Here is an 18,097-nt window from a genome sequence, read left to right as displayed (position 1 = left end):
CCCCTCCGGCCGGCCCCGTGCCTCACCGTACGGCCCCAGGGCCGGGGCCTGCGTCGTGGCGGCGGTGCCCAGGTCCCAGGAGGCGGCGGCGGCGGGGGTGGGGGGGGCCGTGGGCCCCCCGGGCGGGGCGTGCTGCGCCAGCTGCGCCAGGGCCTGGGCCGTCTTGAACTGCTCCAGGAACTGCGAGCCGGTGGTGCCGCCCTTGGCCTCGCCCACGTCGCCGAACCCCTTGCCCAGCATGCCCACCTGCCGGAAGGGCGGGGGCGTCACGGGCCGCCCTCTCCACGAGGGACGGGCCGAGGCCGGTTTGCCCCGGCGCGGGCTTTCCCCTCCTACCCACGGGTCTGCCGGGCGAGCGGCGAGTAGAAGGGGCGACCCCTCCCACCCCCCATCGGGCCAGCGCCACCCTCCCATACCGAGGCCCGGCTGACGTCCAGTTCAGTCAGGCCAGGTCTTTATTTTTTTAACGGTATCTATTAAACGTTCACCGCCTGCCGGGTACCGTACTAAGCGCTGGGGGGGGATACAGGCGGATCGGACTCGACGCGATCCCTGGCCCACACGGGGCTCAGTCTTCATCCCCATTTTACAGATGGGGGAAACTGAGGCATAGAGAAGTCCCCAGGGCCACCCAGCAAATGGCGGAGCGGGATTGGAACTCGGGTCCTAGGCCGGCGATCTGTCCTCTAGGCCACGCTGCTTTGCCCAATGGCTCCGCGTCCCAGCCTTGAGCCGGGAAGGGGAGCCCTCCAAGGAGTCCCGTGCCATTGGGTGCCAGGGAAGGCCCGATACCCACGCCCGGGTTGAGGCACCACACTCGGTCGGCCAGTCGTATCGAGCGCTTCCGGTGTGCAGAGCACTGTACTAAGCACTGTGCCGGATCCACCCCAACCAGGCCCTCACGGGTCCTCCCTGAGCTAGTGTGGCCAACGTAAAGCAGCAGCCTGGCCTAGTGGCGAGAGCGCAGGCTTGGGAGTCCGAGGTCTTGGGTTCTAATCCCGGCTCCGCCACAAGTCTGCTGGGCGACCTTGGGCAAGTCGCTTCCCTCAGTCCCCTCATCTGCAAAATGGGAATTAAGACTGTGAGAGCCCCAAGTGGGACAGGGACTGTGTCCAATCTGTTTAGCTTGTATCTACCCCAGCGTTTAGAACAGCGCTTGGCACATAGTAAGCACTAGCAAGTACCACAATCATCTGCCATTAGCTCTGAACCCCTGCCCCCGGCCGTCCCCCGGCCTCGTGCCCCCTCACCATGTTGTGGTGGGCGAAGGCGCTGCTGGAGGGCGGCTGGGACCCGGTGCTCTGCTTGGAGTTGCTGAACACCAGCGGCTGCGACAGCGAGGGGGCCTGGGAGGGGTCCAGGGTGGGCGGCTCGCTCTCCAGGGACGCGGGGGCCTTGCCCAGGAGCACGGCCAGGTCGATCCTGGGGACGGCAGAGACTCAGGCGTCCGGCGGGGTCCCCGGCGCCGGACCGCCCGGTCGTCACGGGGAGGAGCCCCCGCCGCGAGCTGCCCGCGTCGAGGAGCGCGTCGCCCTCCCCCCAGCACCCGCAGCGGGCGGGGCGGGCGGGGACGCTCACCTCTGCCCGGCGGTGATGGTCACGTTCTCTGCAGGCAGCGGGACAGAAGAGACGCTCGAGGCCGTGAAGATCTTGGTTTCCGACAGCTGAGGGTTGGGGGTGGGACAGGGGGTGGGGGGGGAACGAGGACGGCCCGGTCACGGCTGAAGACCCGGCCGACGGGAAAACCGGCAGTTCGCGGGGCGGGGGGGAGGGAAGGGGGAAGGGGACGGAGATTGGACTGATTGGACCTGACCCCAGGGGGCCCGGCTGACTGGATGGCCATCCATTCCCAGGGCGCGGGGGGCCGGGGCTGGACTGGATGATCCCACTTCCCCGGTAGTGAGGCTGCCGGCCAGGGAGCCGGGTGAGAGGGGACAAAAGGGGGAGAAGGGGGATGGGAGGAAGGGAAGGAGAAGGGGGGTAGGAGGAGAGGAAAAGGAGGAGGAGAGGAAGGAGAGGAAGGAGGAGAAGAGGAAGGAGAGATAGAAGGAGGAGGGGAGGAAGGAGGAGGAGGAAAGGAAGAAGGAGGAGGAGAGGAAGAAGGAGGAGGGGAGGAAGGAGGAGGAGGAGAGGAAGGAGGAGGAGAGGAAGGAGAGGAAGGAGGACAGGAAGAAGAGGAACGAGAAGGAGAGCAAGGAGGGGAGGGGGAAGGAGGAGAGGGAGAAGGAGAGGAAAGGGGAGGGGAGAGGAGGAAGAAGGAGGAGAGGAGGGAGAAGGAGGAGAGGAGGGAGGGGGGTAGGAGGGAGGGGGGTAGGAGGAGAGGAGGAAAGGGGGGCTAGGAGGACAGGAGGAAAAGGTGGGTAGGAGAAGGGAGAGAAGGAGAGGAAGAAGGAGGAGGAGAGGAAGGAGGAGAGAAGGGAGAAGGAGGAGAGAAGGGAGAAGGAGGAGAGGAGGGAGAAGGAGGAGAGGGAGAAGGGGGTAGGAGGAGAGGGAGAAGGGGGGTAGGAGGAGAGGGAGAAGGGGGGTAGGAGGAGAGGGAGAAGGGGGGTAGGAGGAGAGGAGGAAAAGGGGGACAGGAAGAGAGGAGGGAGAAGGGGGATAGGAGGTGAGGAGGGAGAAGGGGGATAGGAGGGGAGGAGAGAAAAGGGGTATGCCATGATGGAGTTGAGCTTCCAGAATCTGGGGGCAGGGGGGCACTCACATCTTCATTCCAGTCCTCGGTTCCCCACTCCTCTGTCGCGCTCCTCCACGCACCTGGGGAGAAAGCAGGAAGTCAGGGTCAGTTTTGGTGCTGAGATGGGAAGTGACCCGCTGCCAGCTCTGAGATGGGTGTGCGTGGGGGGGCGGGGGGGGGTCCTGGACCAGAGAGACGCCCAGTGGGGGGGGAAAGGGCTTGGGCTTGGCTGGCCTTCTGTCATTTTGGGGGGAGGGCTGGGGGTCAGACGATCCTCTGCCACCTCCTGGGGCCCCCACGGGGCCGGCCTACCCGCAGGCCAGCACAACCCGGCACCGTGGCCTCCGATCTGACTCGGGCGCAGAGCGCCGGGCAAGGGGCACCACGGGGCCCCGGAGCGGCCCAGAAGGCCAGTCCGCACGGCCACTGCCACCCCCTTGCCAGCTCCCCCCAAACCCAGAATTAGGGGCGCGGGGGGCGAGGAGCCTGTCAGCTCGTTGTGGGTACGGAACGTGTCCGCTTACTGCTGTTCCGTCCTCTCCCAGTCGCTTAGTACAGTGCTCTGCACGCGGTAAGCAAGCGCTCAGCACAGCGCTCTGCACACAGTAGGCGCTCGGTAAACGATGAATGAAGCAGTGCCTACCAGGAGCAGTCTCAAATTTTCGGGGATAGTTTGACCCCTCCACGCCCATGAAGTCAAGTCCTGAAACAGACACCCCGGTGACCGAGCGTCGTGGGACCACCCGGGCCTCCCCCGGGGCCTCGTCCCTGCCTCAGGTCCAGGCCCGACCGCCGACCGCATCGGGCTGAGCGCCCCGGGCACTCGGGGGGCAGAGGGTCCCCCCCGGGTCTCCCCGCCGTCCCCCCCAACCCCCCGGGAGAACGCTCACTGGCCCCGTCGTCCGGCTCCAAGCTCCCGGTGCTGTTCCACGTGTTTCCGCCCCCGCCGCCGTAGCTCTCTTCCGCGCTGGCCGGCTCCGCGTAGTCGGCCGGGTTGAAGGTCCTTTTGGGATAAGGGTCCCCGCGGGTGGGTCACGGGGATAGGGGGGACTCCGAAGCCTCCTCCGCCAGCATCCCCCTCCTCCCACCACCCTGCCGGAGGCTGGGATACCCCAACGGGGTTGCCCGACTGTAAGCTCATTACGGGCAGGGAATGTGTCTGCTATAATAATAATAATGACGGTATCTGTTTAGCGCTTACTATGCGCAAAGCACCGTTCAAAGCGCTGGGGGGGGATACGAGGTGATCAGGTTGTCCCACGTGGGGTTCATGTTCTTAATCCCCGTTTTCCAGATGAGGGAACTGAGGCCCAGGGAAGTGAAGTGACCCGCCCAAAGTCACACAGCTGGCAAGGGGCGGAGCTGGGATTTGAATCCATGACCTCAGGCTCCAAAGCCCAGGGTTCACAGTCTTAATCCCCATTTTACAGACGAGGGAACTGAGGCCCAGGGAAGTGAAGTGACCTGCCCAAAGTCACACAGCTGGCAAGGGGCGGAGCTGGGATTTGAACCCATGACCTCTGACTCCAAAGCCCAGGGTTCACAGTCTTAATCCCCATTTTACAGACGAGGGAACTGAGGCCCACAGAAGTGAAGTGACCTGCCTAAAGCCACACAGCTGGCAAGGGGCGGAGCTGGGATTTGAACCCATGACCTCTGACTCCAAAGCCCAGGGTTCACAGTCTTAATCCCCATTTTCCAGATGAGGGAACTGAGGCCCAGGGAAGTGAAGTGACCCGCCCGAAGTCACACAGCTGACAAGTGGCGGAGCCGGGATTAGAACCCACCACCTCTGACTCCCAAGCTTGGGCTCTTTCCACTGAGCCACGCTGCTGTTTTGTCGCACTGTACTCTCCCAAGCGCTTACTACACAGCTCTGCACCCGGTAAGCGCTTAACAAACACGAATGAATGACTGAAATGGTCGAGTGTGCGACCAGCCGGGGGGCAAATGGGTCCCCGGAAGAAGACAGGCTGTGAGCCCACTGTTGGGTAGGGACCGTCCCTGTATGTTGCCAACTTGTAGTTCCCGAGCGCTTAGTACAGTGCTCTGCACACGGTAAGCGCTCAATAAATACGACTGAACGAATGAATGAGGTGGCAGGACGGGGCTATCACTCACCCCATGCCTTGGGCCGAAAACCTTCCTCCTCTCCGCCCAGAGCCGCCTGGAAGGAAGGTGACGCACGAACAGGTTGGAGGGGTGTAGGTGTAGACCCCCCCACCTCCCCGCCGATCTCCTCCCCCCACTGTGAGCCCACTGTTGGATAGGGACCGTCCCTATATGTTGCCAACTTGTACTCCCCAAGCGCTCAGTACAGTGCTCTGCACACAGTAAGCGCTCAATAAATACGATTGATGAGGATGATGGTCCGCGCTGACGGCTGACGGTCAGGGCCCCCCGCCCCCAGAGAGCCCCCTCCCGCTCCCCGGGCCCCCACTGACCTCGGCCTCGCCCGCGGCCTCTCCTGCCTCGCTCCGTCCCCCGGCCGGACAGGCCCCCGCTCTTCACCCCGTCCACTCCGTTCTCCTGGCCCCGAACTGGAACACAGGGCGCGCCCCTGGTACCGCGCCCCACCATGCGGGGTGTCCCCTGCCCGCCCCCCAAGTGGGCCCGTCCGTGACCCGGGAATCCCGGGACACGCGCTCTCATCCGCTCACGACGGGGGTGAGGGACCGAGACGATGGGGACCGGAGATCCCGGAGGCCGGGGCGGCGCGCGGGTGACCCCGGGACGTACACTCTCGTCCGCGACTGGCGCCTCTCCCCCGCCTGGGGGGTCCGCCCCGGCGCCGGCTGTGGTCCCGGTCGCGGTCCCGGTCTTCTTTGCCCTCCTCGCTGGGCTCCGCCTGCCCGCCGTCCTTCAGGCCCGAAACGCCCTTCTTCTTCCCGACCATCTCCCAGGAATGCTGGCCGGAGGACGGGACAAGGATAGGACAGGGGAGACAGCCAGTCAGGGGGGCGTGAGGATCCAGAAAGCGCTCCCGCCTTCCCCTTGGTCAGCGCCCCGCGGTAGGGCAGGCCTCTCCCCGCTCTGGAGGAGAAAACTGGGGCCCAGAGAGGTTCGGCGACGGGCTCAAGGTCACCCAGCAGGCCGGAAACGGCCCGCTTTCCCGTCCCCCTCAGGCTGGGGGTCACGTGGCTTAAAAGACGGAGCCCGGGAGTCTGAAGGACCTGGGTTCTAATTCCGGCTCCGCCACACCTCTGCTGTGTGACCTTGGGCAAGTCACTTAACTTCCCTGGGCCTCAGCGACCTCGTCTGTAAGATGAGGACTGAGAGCGTGTATCCTCAGTGTGGGATAGGAACTGTTTCCAACCTGACTGACTTGTATCGAACAGTGCTTAGAACAGTGCTTTGCACATTGTAAGCGCTAAGCAAATACCTTGATTATTATCAACACCCTCCTGCGCCTGCCCCGCCCGCCAGGCGTCAGAACTAGACTAGTACTGGCCATTTGCGCTTAGTACAGTGCTCTGCACACAGTAAGCGCTCAATACATACGATGATGATGAAATACAATTGATGATTTGCCGTGACCAGGCCGCCTCCCCCGTCCCACCCCCCCCCCGGCCCGTCGGGCCCTGACCGTGTCCGGGCTGCCCTCGAGCAGCACGTTGATGGCTCGGTTCACATCCCCGTTGCAGTCGTGCAGGGCGATCAAGCACTCGTCCTGGTTCTTCCCCGTGATGTCCATCAGCTGCGGGAGGGACACGGTCACCGGCGGGGGGGCTCGCCGCCCCTGCCCACCCCCACCGCATTCCCAGGACCGGAACAGGGCCCCGGGGCCGCTCCGTCCACGCAGCCCCCCACCACCACCGGGCAGGTGCTACTCACCTGCTTCACCTTCTCCTCAAAGTCACTGTCGTTGTGGTCCGAGATCATCTGCGCGAGCCGGATCTGCTCAGCCGTGGCCTGGGGACCAGAGCGGTGCCTCGGTCTCCAGTGGCCCCGGCCCGGCCTCCCCCAGCTCCTTCGGGGCTGCCCATTATTCATACTTGTACATATCTATTCTACTTGTACGTGTCTATTCTATTTATTTTATTTTGTTAGTATGTTTGGTTTTGTTCTCTGTCTCCCCCTTTTAGACTGTGAGCCCAATGTTGGGTAGGGACTGTCTCTATATGTTGCCAATTTGTACTTCCCAAGCGCTTACTACAGTGCTCTGCACATAGTAAGCGCTCAATAAATATGATTGATTGATCCCCTCAGGCCACCGGGCACTACACAACCCGGGCGACCACCCCGCCGGGCAGGCCGGCCCGGCGACCCGCACCGAGGCGGGGGAATTCCCGGCGCCGCCGTGCCCGGGAAGCACGGCGCCTGTCTTTCGGGAGGTGACCGGGGCAACCGTGCCAGCTTCCTCCAAGCCCGTCAGCCGGTGGGCTCTCGCGGGAGAAGAGCGAGTGGCCGCCCCCCACCCCGCCGCGGCCCCCCGGCCCCGGGGAGCGTCCTCACCTGTGGCCGTTGCTTGTGCTGTGTTTGGGTCTGTGTCTGCGTCTGTTCCCAGGTCCCCCGGGCCCGGGCAGGCCCCACGGATGTCATCATTTACAGTATATACAAATAACGGTATTTACAAGGTGGAATGCTGGACATGTGGCCCCGGCAGCGAGACAGTGACACACAGAGACAGACAGAGACAGAGAGAGACACACACGCAGAGACGGGGGGAGGGAGACGGTACGTTTAGAATCCAAACCTTCCAAAATCTCCATCCTCCCCAGTTCCCCCCCCGGGGAGCCCATACCAATCCCACTGGCTCTAGCAGGCAGTTTGTGGAATAAGGCCCAGTGAGAGAGACGCAGCCTACGCGGCTAGAGCCCAGGCCTGGGAGCCAGAAGGTCGCGGGTTCGAATCGCGACTCCACCGCCGGTCGGCCGTGTGACCTTGGGCAAGTCGCTTCACCGGGCCTCAGTGACCTCATCTGAAAAATGGGGGTCGAGACCGCGAGCCCCATGTGGGACAGGGACTGTGGCCAACCCGCTTTGCTTGTACCCAGCCCAGCGCTCAGTACAGTGCCTGGCACCTGGTAAGCGCTTAATAAATACTATAATTACTTATTTAAGGCCACACACCTCCTGCCCAGAACTGAAGGTCCTCCCCCGCCCCTCCCACTCCATGCTATTTCCCCTAAGGAAGGAGGCTGTCAAGCATTTCAGTACGCAGGGCCACCACCCTGGGGTGGGGGTCTTGGGTGGGACCAAGACCCAATTTTCCAATTTGCACTTCCCAAGCGCTTAGTACAGTGCTCTGCACATAGTAAGCGCTCAATAAATACGATTGATGATGATGATGACCAGTGTGGACATGGGTGTTCGAGGGCCACTGCGAAGCCCGGGCTGAAGAGCGTTCCCCCCGTCCCCAAAACCACACACCGTCCCCGGAGTCACGCAACTGCCGCCCCTGGCCGGAGCACAAACCCGTGGGGATGAAGGAGACCCCCCCAAACCTCCTTGGGAGGGGCCAGACTACTGCCTCACCCCCTCCTCAGAGTTCACCATCCTCATCATCAATCGTATTTATTGAGCGCTTACTATGTGCAGAGCACTGTACTAAGCGCTTCACCACGCCTGGGCGAGTCAGCTCTAGGGACCCCTCTCCCCCACCCTGGGCTGGGCTCCACAAGGACTCTGCTCCCCTGGGCCTCCACCAGTCAGTCCAGCCACTGAGAGTATATATTAGACTGTGAGCCCACTGTTGGGTAGGGACTGTCTCTATGTGTCGCCAATTTCTACTTCCCAAGCGCTTAGTACAGTGCTCTGCACATAGTACGCGCTCAATAAATACTACTGATTGATTGATTGATATGGCATGTCCGCGAAGGAACATCAGAGAAAGGAAGCAGTGCGGCCTAATGGATAGAGCCCAGGCCCGGGGGGACCTGGGTTCTAATCCCACCTCTGCCACTTGTCTGCTGGGGTGACCTTGGGCCAGTCACTTCACTGTGCCTCAGTTCCTTCATCTGTAAAACGGGGATTGAGACTGCAATCCCCCTGTGGGACAGGGACTGTGCCTACCCTAATTTGCTTGTATCTACCCCAGTGCTTCACACCGTGCCCGGCACATAGTAAGCGCTTAAATACCATTAAGAAAACAAACCCACATCACGAAGGAGAGAGGTCCTGGACCAAAGCGGCCCTGGGAAAGACTGTCCAGTGACAGTGCAATGACCCACGGCACGCCCACCCTCCTCACATCCAACAGACGATTCCTTCCCGTCCCTTCAGAGTTTTATTGAAGGCCCACCTCCTCCAAGAGGCCTTCCCAGACTAAGCCCCCTCTCTTCTTCTCCCTGACTCGCTTCCTTTGTTCTTCCCCCCACCCTGCCCCACCTCACTCATGTCCATCTCTGTCATTTATTTACTTCTAGTCACATCTGCCTCCCCTGTTCTCAACTGTAAGCTCGCTAAGGGCAGGGATTGTGTCCCATTGTGCTGCAGGCTCCCAAGTGCTAGTACAGTGCTCTGCACGGGTAGGCGCTCAATAAATACGACTGAATGAGCGAGTGGGATGATAATAATAATAATAATGGCATTTATTAAGCGCTTACTATGGGCAAAGCACTGCCCACAGGTCAGCTTGGGTCCTTTTACAATCCTCTACCCCGGAAGCCCCCCAAGGGCGGGGACTGGGCCTCCCAGCGCTCAGTACAGTGCCCTGCGTGCGGAAGGCCCTCAGTCAATACGGTCGAGCGGCGGGGTACCCAGGGCAGCCCCTTCCTCTCAGTCTCCCCCTTCGGACCGTGTCGCTTGACTTGGAATTTGGCAGGATCCTAGGACGCTGCCCGGGGAGGCTGGAGAGACGCTCCTGACGGTCCGCCTCACCTTGGGGTCTGACAGACAGACCCCTCCCCCAAATCATTCACCCTGTCCCTCAATCAATCAATCAATCAATCGTATTTATTGAGCGCTTACTATGTGCAGAGCACTGTACTAAGCGCTTGGGAAGTCCAAATTGGCAACATATAGAGGCAGTCCCTACCCAGCAGTGGGCTCACAGTCTAAAAGGGGGAGACAGAGAACCAAACCAAACATACTAACAAAATAAAATAAATAGAATAAATATGTACAAGTAAAATAAAGAGTAATAAATATGTACAAACATATATCCATATATACAGGTGCTGTGGGGAAGGGAAGGAGGTAAGATGTGGGGGGATGGAGAGGGGGACGAGGGGGAGAGGAAGGAAGGGGCTCAGTCTGGGAAGGCCTCCTGGAGGAGGTGAGCTCTCAGTAGGGCCTTGAAGGGAGGGAGAGCGAGCTTGGCGGATGGGCAGAGGGATTGGGGGCATTCCAGGCCCGGGGGATGATTCCAGGCCAAGTGCTCATATTTATTGAGCACTTACTGAGTACGGAGCGCTGGACTAAGCGCTGAACAGACCCCCACCGCCCCCATCACTCACCCTGTCCCCCTGACCTGGGACTCATTCATTCACCCATTCCGGCGTGTTTACCGAGCGCCGTGTGCCGAATACCACAATAAACAGATACGTTCCCTGCCCGCAGCCGAGCTTACAATCCGGGGGGAAGCTCGTTCTATTCCTCTGCATCCCCCCAACCCAATTCACAGGCTCCCCAAAGCCCCTCCTCCGGGAGGCCTCATCGCCAACTAACTGCCACCTTAGCCACCCTTCGCCCGCTTATGCGGGCTTTGGCGCAACTTGGGCACTTATACTTGGCGACTTCTAACGCTCATTTGGCCACCTTACCCTTCCAGCCCTCGGGATCTCCTTGTTCTCCCTCCTGCGTCCCCTAAATCTGCCTGGGGAAGCAGCACGGCACAGCGGGCGGAGCACAGGCCCAGGACTCCGAAGGTTGTGGGTTCTAATTCCGGCTCCGCCACGTGCCCGCGTGGCCTCGGGCAAGTCACTTCACGTCTCTGGGCCTCAGTGACCTCATCTGCAAAATGGGGATTAAGACCGTGAGCCCCGTGCGGGGCAGGGACTGTGTCCAGTCCGATTTGTCTGCAACCTCCCCAGCACTGAGTACAGTGCTTGGCACATAGTAGGCACTCAAATACCATTATTATCGTTAATTCACTGTCCTCCGCATTAGACCTTTTGAGGGCGGGGACCAGGCATTTGATGTCACTTTAACAACTCAGGGATTTGTTAAGTGCTTACTGTGTGCCAGGCACTGCGCTAAATACTGGGGCAGAAGCACCAGGCCCAGATCAACCAGCTGTATTTATGGAGCGCTTACTGTATGCAGACCACTGTACTAAGCGCTCGAGAGAGGACAAAATGATCGAGCTGGCAGACTCGTTCCCTGCCCACAGTGAGCTTACAGTCCAGAAGGGGAGACAGTAACGTAAATAAATGATGGATACGGACATAGGGGCTGAGGGAGGGGTGAATAAAGGGTGCAAATCGCCGCAGAAGGGAGTGGGAGAAGATCTCTTCGAGCTGTGCCTTCAATAAGGCTTTCAAGGTGGGGAGCGTGTCGAAGAGGGAGGAAGAAGTAACTTATCCCCATTTTGCAGATGAGGGAAGTGAGGTCCAGAGAAGCGTAGGACACGCAACAGCCAAGTGGCACTGCCAGCCTAAAACTCAGGTCCTCCGGCTCCCGGCCCCGTGCTCTTTCCGCTCGGCTACCTCGCTGCCCTAGTACCTCTAAGCTGTAAAAGAAGCAGTGTGGCCTAGTGGATAGAGCCCCGGCGTCTGAAGATCACGGGTTCTAATCTTGGCTCTGCCACTTGTCTGCTGGGTGACCTTGGGCAAGTCGCTTCACTTCTCCGGGCCTCAGTTCTCTCATCTGTAAAATGGAGACTGAAGCCGGGAGCCCCCCCATGGGACAGGGACTGTGTCCAACCCACTATGCTTATCTCCACCCCGGCGCTTAGTACGGTGCCTGGCCCGTAGTAAGCGCTTAACAAATGCCATAATTATTATTACGACCGTTAAGCTCGCCGTGGGCCAGAAATGCCTGTTTATTGTTGCATGGTCCTCTCCCAAGTGCTCGGTCCAGTGGTCTGCACACAGTGAGCGCTCAGTAAATACGACTGACTAGTCCCCTCCCCAGGATGGCAGGTGTCCAGGAAGTAGCCCTGATGGGCAGACTGACTTTGGGGGACGGTTCGAGGTGCGGTGGGAAGCCGCGGGTGGTGGGAGATTGATGCCCACGGCCCCGTCCGGGTCGGGCTGCCGGGGAGGACGTTGGCCGGTGGCTTCGGCCAGCGTGGCTTAGTAGAAAGAGCACGGATCCGGGAGTCGGAGGTCCTGGGTTCTAATCCCAGCTCTGCCACGGGCCTGCTTTGGGACCTTGGGTAAGTCACTTCACTTCCTCGGTTGTGCCTCAGTTACCTCATCTGAAAAATGGGGATTAAGACGGTGTCCAACCGATTAATCTTGTCTCTAACTCAGCGTTCAGAACAGTGCCCGGCCCACAGTGAGCGTTTGGCAAGCACTACTATTTCCTCGGGTACCCGGCCAAGGAGCGGGTGAGGGGGGTCTGAGACCCCCAGGGTCGCAAGATTGGAAGCCTCTCTCCTAGAGACGGTGGCCCTCATCCAGGTTGGAATCAATCAATCGATCAATTGTATTTATTGAGCGCTTACTGTGTGCAGAGCACTGTACTAAGTGCTTGGGAAGTACAAGTTGGCAACATATAGGGACAGTCCCTACCCAACAGTGGGCTCACAGTCTAAAAGGGGGAGACAGAGAACAAAACTAAACATACTAACAAAATAAAATAAATAGAATAGGTATGTATGCGGAAGCAGCGTGGCTATGTGGAAAGAGCCCGGGCTTGGGAGTCAGAGGTCGTGGGTTCTAATCCTGCCTCTGCCACTTGTCTACTGAGTGACTTTCATTCCATCTTTTATTTATTGAGCACTTACTATTTATTTTATTTTGTTAATATGTTTGGTTTTGTTCTGTCTCCCCCTTTTAGCCTGTGAGCCCACTGTTGGGTAGGGACTGCCTCTATGTGTTGCCAACTTGGACTTCCCAAGCGCTTAGTACAGTGCTCTGCACACAGTAAGCGCTCAATAAATACGATTGATTGATTGATTGATTACTGTGTGCAGAGCACTGTACTAAGTGCTTGGTGGACTTTGGGCAAGTCACTTCTCTGTGCCTCCGTTACCTCATCTGGAAAATGGGGATGAAGACTGTGAGCCCCACGTGGGACAGCCTGATTACCCTGTATTTACCCCAGCGCTTAGAACAGGGCTTGGGACATAGTAAGCATTTAAACACCATTATTGTTATTATTAATAAAACAACCCGGATCGACTCGATTATTCCCCCCCCACCACGCTTAACCCACTTGGATATCAGGAAACAGTGTGGCTTAGTGGAAAGAGCATGGGCTTGGGAGTCAGAGGTTGTGGGTTCTAATCCCACCTCTGCCACAAGTCAGCTGTATGACTTTGGGCAAGTCGCTTCACCTCTCTAGGCCTCAGTTCCCTTTTCTGTAAAATGGGGATTAAAACGTGAGACAACCGGATTCCCTTATCTACCCCGGCACTTAGAACAGTGCTTGGCCCATAGTAAGCGCTTAACAAATACAATTATTATTATTATTATCATTATAGCTGCCTCCCCCCGAAGATCGCAAGCGCTCTGCAGGCAGGGAGCGCATCCCCCTCTGTGGCACTTGATAAAGTGCTCTGTACACACTTGCAGCAACGTGGCTTTGTGGCTGGGCTTGGGAGCCAGAGGTCGCGAGTTCTAATCCCGGCACCACCACTTGTCAGCTGTGTGACCTTGGGCAAGTCCCTTCACTTCTCTGGGCCTCAGTTCCCTCATCTGTAAAATGGGGATGAAGACCGTGAGCCCCACGGGGGACAACCTGATCACCTTGTATCTCCCCCAGCGCTTGGCCCACGGTAAGCGCTTAACAAATACCGTCACTATCATTATTATTTTAGCCGCCTCCCAGCCCAGATCGCAAGCGCTCTGCAGGCAGGGAGCGCGTCCGCCTACTCTGTGGCACTTCCCCAGGCGCTCAATACAGTACTTAGTACTGTAAGTACTATACAGTACTACAGTATTGTAGTACAATACAATCCAGAGCTTAGAACAGTGCTTTGCACATAGTAAGCGCTTAATAAGTGCCATTATTATTATTATTATTATTACTCCGTACACAGTAAGCGCTTGCTAAACAGCGTGGCTTAGTGGCAAGACCCCAGGCTTGGGACTCAGAGGTCGTGGGTTCTAATCCCACCTCCGCCCCTTATCCGCTGTGTGACTCTGGGCAAGTCACTTCTCTGTGCCTCAGTTCCTTCATCTGTAAAATGGGGATGAAGACTGTGATCCCCACAGGGGGGCGACCTGATCACTCTGCATCCCCCCCAGCGCTTAGAACAGTGCACGTAGTAAGCGCTTAACAAATGCCACCGTCATCCTCCGTGCCTCAGTTCCCTCATCTGTAAAATGGGGATGAAGACTGTGAGCCCCACAGGGGGGCGACCTGATCACTCTGCATCCCCCCCAGCGCTTAGAACAGTGCACAGAGTAAGCGCTTAACAAATGCCACCGCCATCCTCCGTGCCCTCAGTTCCCTCATCTGTAAAATGGGCATGAAGATTGTGAACCACATGGGGTACAACCTGATCACTTTGCATCCCCACCCTGCGCTTAGAACAGTGCACGTAGTAAGCGCTTAACAAATGCCACCATCGTCCTCCGTGCCTCAGTTACCCCATCTGTAAAATGGGGATGAAGAGTGTGAGCCACACGGGGGACGACCAGATCACTTTGCATCCCGCCCCAGCGCTTATAAAAGTGCACGTAGTAAGCGCTTAACAAATGCCACCGCCATCCTCCGTGCCCTCAGTTCCCTCATCTGTAAAATGGGGATGAAGACTGTGAGCCACACGGGGTACGACCTGATCACTTTGCATCCCCCCCAGCGCTTAGAACAGTGCACGTAGTAAGCACTTAACAAATGCCACCACCATCCTCTGTGCCCTCAGTTCCCTCATCTGTAAAATGGGGATGAAGACCGTGAGCCACATGGGGTACGACGTGATCACTTTGCATCCCCCTCAGCGCTTAGAACAGTGTACATAGTAAGCGCTTAACAAATGCCACCATCATCCTCCGTGCCCTCAGTTTCCTCATCTGTAAAATGGGGATGAAGACTGTGAGCCACATCTGATGACTCTGCATCGCCCCCAGCGCTTAGAACAGTGCACATAGTAAGCGCTTAAATGCCACCACCATCCTCCGTGCCTCAGTTCCCTCATCTGTAAAATGGGGAAGACTTTGAGACCCACGGGGTACGACCTTATCCCTCTGTATCCCCCCCCGGCGCTCAGAACAGTGCACGTAGTAAGCGCTTAACAAATGCCACCACCATCCTCCGTGCCCTCAGTTCCCTCAACTGTAAAATGGGGATTGCGAGTCCCGCGTGGAACAACAGATTTGCCTTACATAATAATAATAATAATAATGATGATGGCATTTATTAAGCGCTTACTATGTGCAAGGCACTGTTCTAAGCGCTAGGGAGGTTACCAGGTGATCAGGTTGTCCCACAGGGGGCTCACAGTCTTAATCCCCATTTTACAGGTGAGGGAACTGAGGCCCAGAGAAGCGAAGTGACTGGCCCAAAGTCACACGGCTGACAATCACATCTACCTCAGCGCTTAGTAATCGCTTAACGAACACAGTTATTGTCACTATTATTAGGCCTTTACACCTACCTCAGTGCTTAGCACATAGTAAGCGCTTAACAGACTGAAAGCCCACTGTAAATAAATATTTATTTATTTTATTTGTACATATCTATTCTATTTATTTTATCTTGTTAGTACGTTTGGTTTTGTTCTCTGTCTCCCCCTTTTAGACTGTGAGCCCACCGTTGGGTAGGGGCTGTCTCTAGATGTTGCCAATTTGTACTTCCCAAGCGCTTAGCACAGTGCTCTGCACATAGTAAGCGCTCAATAAATACGATTGATGATGATGATGATGATAGTAAGCGCTCAATAAATACGATTGATGGTGATGATGTTGCCATCTTGTACTTACCAAGCGCTTAGTCCAGTGCTCTGCACACAGTAAGCGCTCAATAAATACGATTGATGATGATGATGATGATAGTAAGCGCTCAATAAATACGATTGATGATGATGATGATGTTGCCATCTTGTACTTCCCAAGCGCTTAGTCCAGTGCTCTGCACATAGTAAGCGCTCAATAAATACGATCGATGATGATGATGTTGCCATCTTGTACTTCCCAAGCGCTTAGTCCAGTGCTCTGCACACAGTAGGCGCTCAATAAATACAATTGATGATGATGATGATGATGATAGTAAGCGCTCAATAAATACGATTGATGATCAATCAATCAATCAATCGTATTTATTGAGCGCTTACTATGTGCAGAGCACTGTACTAAGCGCTTGGGAAGTACAAATTGGCAACACATAGAGACAGTCCCGACCCAACAGTGGGCTCACAGTCTAAAAGGGGGAGACAGAGAACAGAACCAAACATACCACCAAAATAAAATAAATAGGACAGGAATGTACAAGTAAAATAAATAGAGTAATAAATATGTATTTATTGATGATGATGTTGCCATCTTGTACTTCCCAAGCGCTTAGTCCAGTGCTCTGCACACAGTAGGCGCTCAATAAATCCGATCGATGATGATGATGATGTTACCATCTTGTACTTCCCAAGCGCTTAGTCCAGTGCTCTGCACACAGTAAGCGCTCAATAAATACGATTGATGATGATGATGATGATGATGATAGTAAGCGCTCAATAAATACGATTGATGATGATGTTGCCATCTTGTACTTCCCAAGCGCTTAGTCCAGTGCTCTGCACACAGTAGGCGCTCAATAAATACGATCGATGATGATGATGATGTTACCATCTTGTACTTCCCAAGCGCTTAGTCCAGTGCTCTGCACAAAGTAAGCGCTCAATAAATACGATTGATGATGATGATGATGATAGTAAGCGCTCAATAAATACGATTGCTGATGATGATGTTGCCATCTTGTACTTCCCAAGCGCTTAGTCCAGTGCTCTGCACACAGTAAGCGCTCAATAAAGATTGATGATGATGATGATGATAGTAAGCCCTCAATAAGTACGATTGATGATGATGATGATGTTGCCATCTTGTACTTCCCAAGCGCTTAGTCCAGTGCTCTGCACACAGTAAGCGCTCAATAAATACGATTGATGATGATGATGATGTTGCCATCTTGTACTTCCCAAGCGCTTAGTCCAGTGCTCTGCACACAGTAGGCGCTCAATAAATACGATTGATGATGATGATAGTAAGCCCTCAATAAATACGATTGATGATGTTGCCATCTTGTACTTCCCAAGCGCTTCGTCCAGTGCTCTGCACACAGTAGGCGCTCAATAAATACGATTGATGATGATGATGATGATAGTAAGCGCTCAGTAAATACGATTGATGATGATGATGATGTTTCCATCTTGCACTTCCCAAGCGCTTAGTCCAGTGCTCTGCACACAGTAGGCGCTCAATAAATACGATTGATGATGATGATAGTAAGCCCTCAATAAATACGATTGATGATGATGTTGCCATCTTATACTTCCCAAGCGCTTAGTACAGTTTTCTGCACACAGTAAGCGCTCAATAAATACGGTTGATTGATGGACTGATTGATTGATTAACAGACGCCATTATTGTTATTATTAGTAGCCCCTTCCTGACTGGAGTGGTGGGGGGGTTTTCTCCCCCTTTTCTACCGCCCACGGGGGTCGGGGGAGAAGGTTCCTCTTCGTTCCCGAAATCACCCCGACCCCCTTTAGGGGGGTGGGAAATTTGGGGTCTTTTTTTGGGGGGGGGGGGAGAAGAGGGGGAGCCCCCCCAGGGCCCGAGAAGGAAGCCAAGATGGCCGGAGACCCCTGAGGCGGCCAAGCCGGGGCCACGAGGGCGGCGGTCGGGGAGGGGACGACAACAATAACAAGGCGCCGGCCCGATCCGCCCCCTCCCCCCATTTTGGGGAGGGCTTCCCGGCGGAGGCGTCCCCCGAGGCCTGCCGTCTGGGGGGGGGGGCAGGAGGAGGGGGTGACAAAGGGGGCTGGGGTCCGCGCCTCGCCCGCCGGCCACGCGCCCTACGCGAGGGCCCGGCTTCGGCGCGGCCTACTAGGCCGCACTGCCGTCCCAGAGTCCCCCGCGGCGACAGTGGCCAAGGGGGCCCCGGCGGGAGGAGCGGGGGAGGCGCCCCTCGGGCCGCTTAATGAGGACGGGGGGAGACCGGGACGGGGACCCCCGCGCCGCCGGGGGTGGCGGACAATACCCGGCGCCTCCTCCGCCGCCGCCAGCACCGCTCTCGTCGCCGCCGCCGCCGCTCCCAACTTTACCTCAGCCTCCTCCACACTGACACCCCGGGCCGCGCCGCCCCCGTCACGTGACCAGGCCCCCCCTCCGCGCTCTGGAGCCCCCCCGGCACGTGACCCGCCGCGTCGCTCTCCCCC

At 57.2% G+C, this 18,097-nt stretch overlaps 1 protein-coding gene across 1 annotated transcript in view; it reads right to left on the bottom strand.

Annotated features, from left to right (window-relative positions):
- The window catches only part of UBAP2L (ubiquitin associated protein 2 like), a 30,906-nt gene extending 12,906 nt beyond the window's left edge, over window positions 1–18,000 (bottom strand). The window contains exons 1-12 of the mRNA XM_038769055.1: window positions 17,920–18,000; window positions 7,130–7,259; window positions 6,509–6,586; window positions 6,261–6,371; window positions 5,414–5,582; window positions 5,119–5,214; window positions 4,796–4,841; window positions 3,565–3,677; window positions 2,702–2,754; window positions 1,579–1,664; window positions 1,251–1,422; window positions 27–246 (exon numbers count right to left, since the gene is read on the bottom strand). Of these exons, the coding sequence (XP_038624983.1) occupies window positions 27–246; window positions 1,251–1,422; window positions 1,579–1,664; window positions 2,702–2,754; window positions 3,565–3,677; window positions 4,796–4,841; window positions 5,119–5,214; window positions 5,414–5,582; window positions 6,261–6,371; window positions 6,509–6,586; window positions 7,130–7,219 (1,234 nt within the window). The 5' untranslated portion in view covers window positions 7,220–7,259; window positions 17,920–18,000. The remainder of the gene's footprint in view (window positions 1–26; window positions 247–1,250; window positions 1,423–1,578; window positions 1,665–2,701; window positions 2,755–3,564; window positions 3,678–4,795; window positions 4,842–5,118; window positions 5,215–5,413; window positions 5,583–6,260; window positions 6,372–6,508; window positions 6,587–7,129; window positions 7,260–17,919) is intronic.
- Window positions 18,001–18,097: the final 97 nt, after the last annotated feature.

Source organism: Tachyglossus aculeatus, chromosome Y4, assembly GCF_015852505.1.
Source record: "Tachyglossus aculeatus isolate mTacAcu1 chromosome Y4, mTacAcu1.pri, whole genome shotgun sequence".
NCBI classification, from domain to species: domain Eukaryota; kingdom Metazoa; phylum Chordata; class Mammalia; order Monotremata; family Tachyglossidae; genus Tachyglossus; species Tachyglossus aculeatus.
This window is presented reverse-complemented; position numbering and strand designations above follow the sequence as displayed.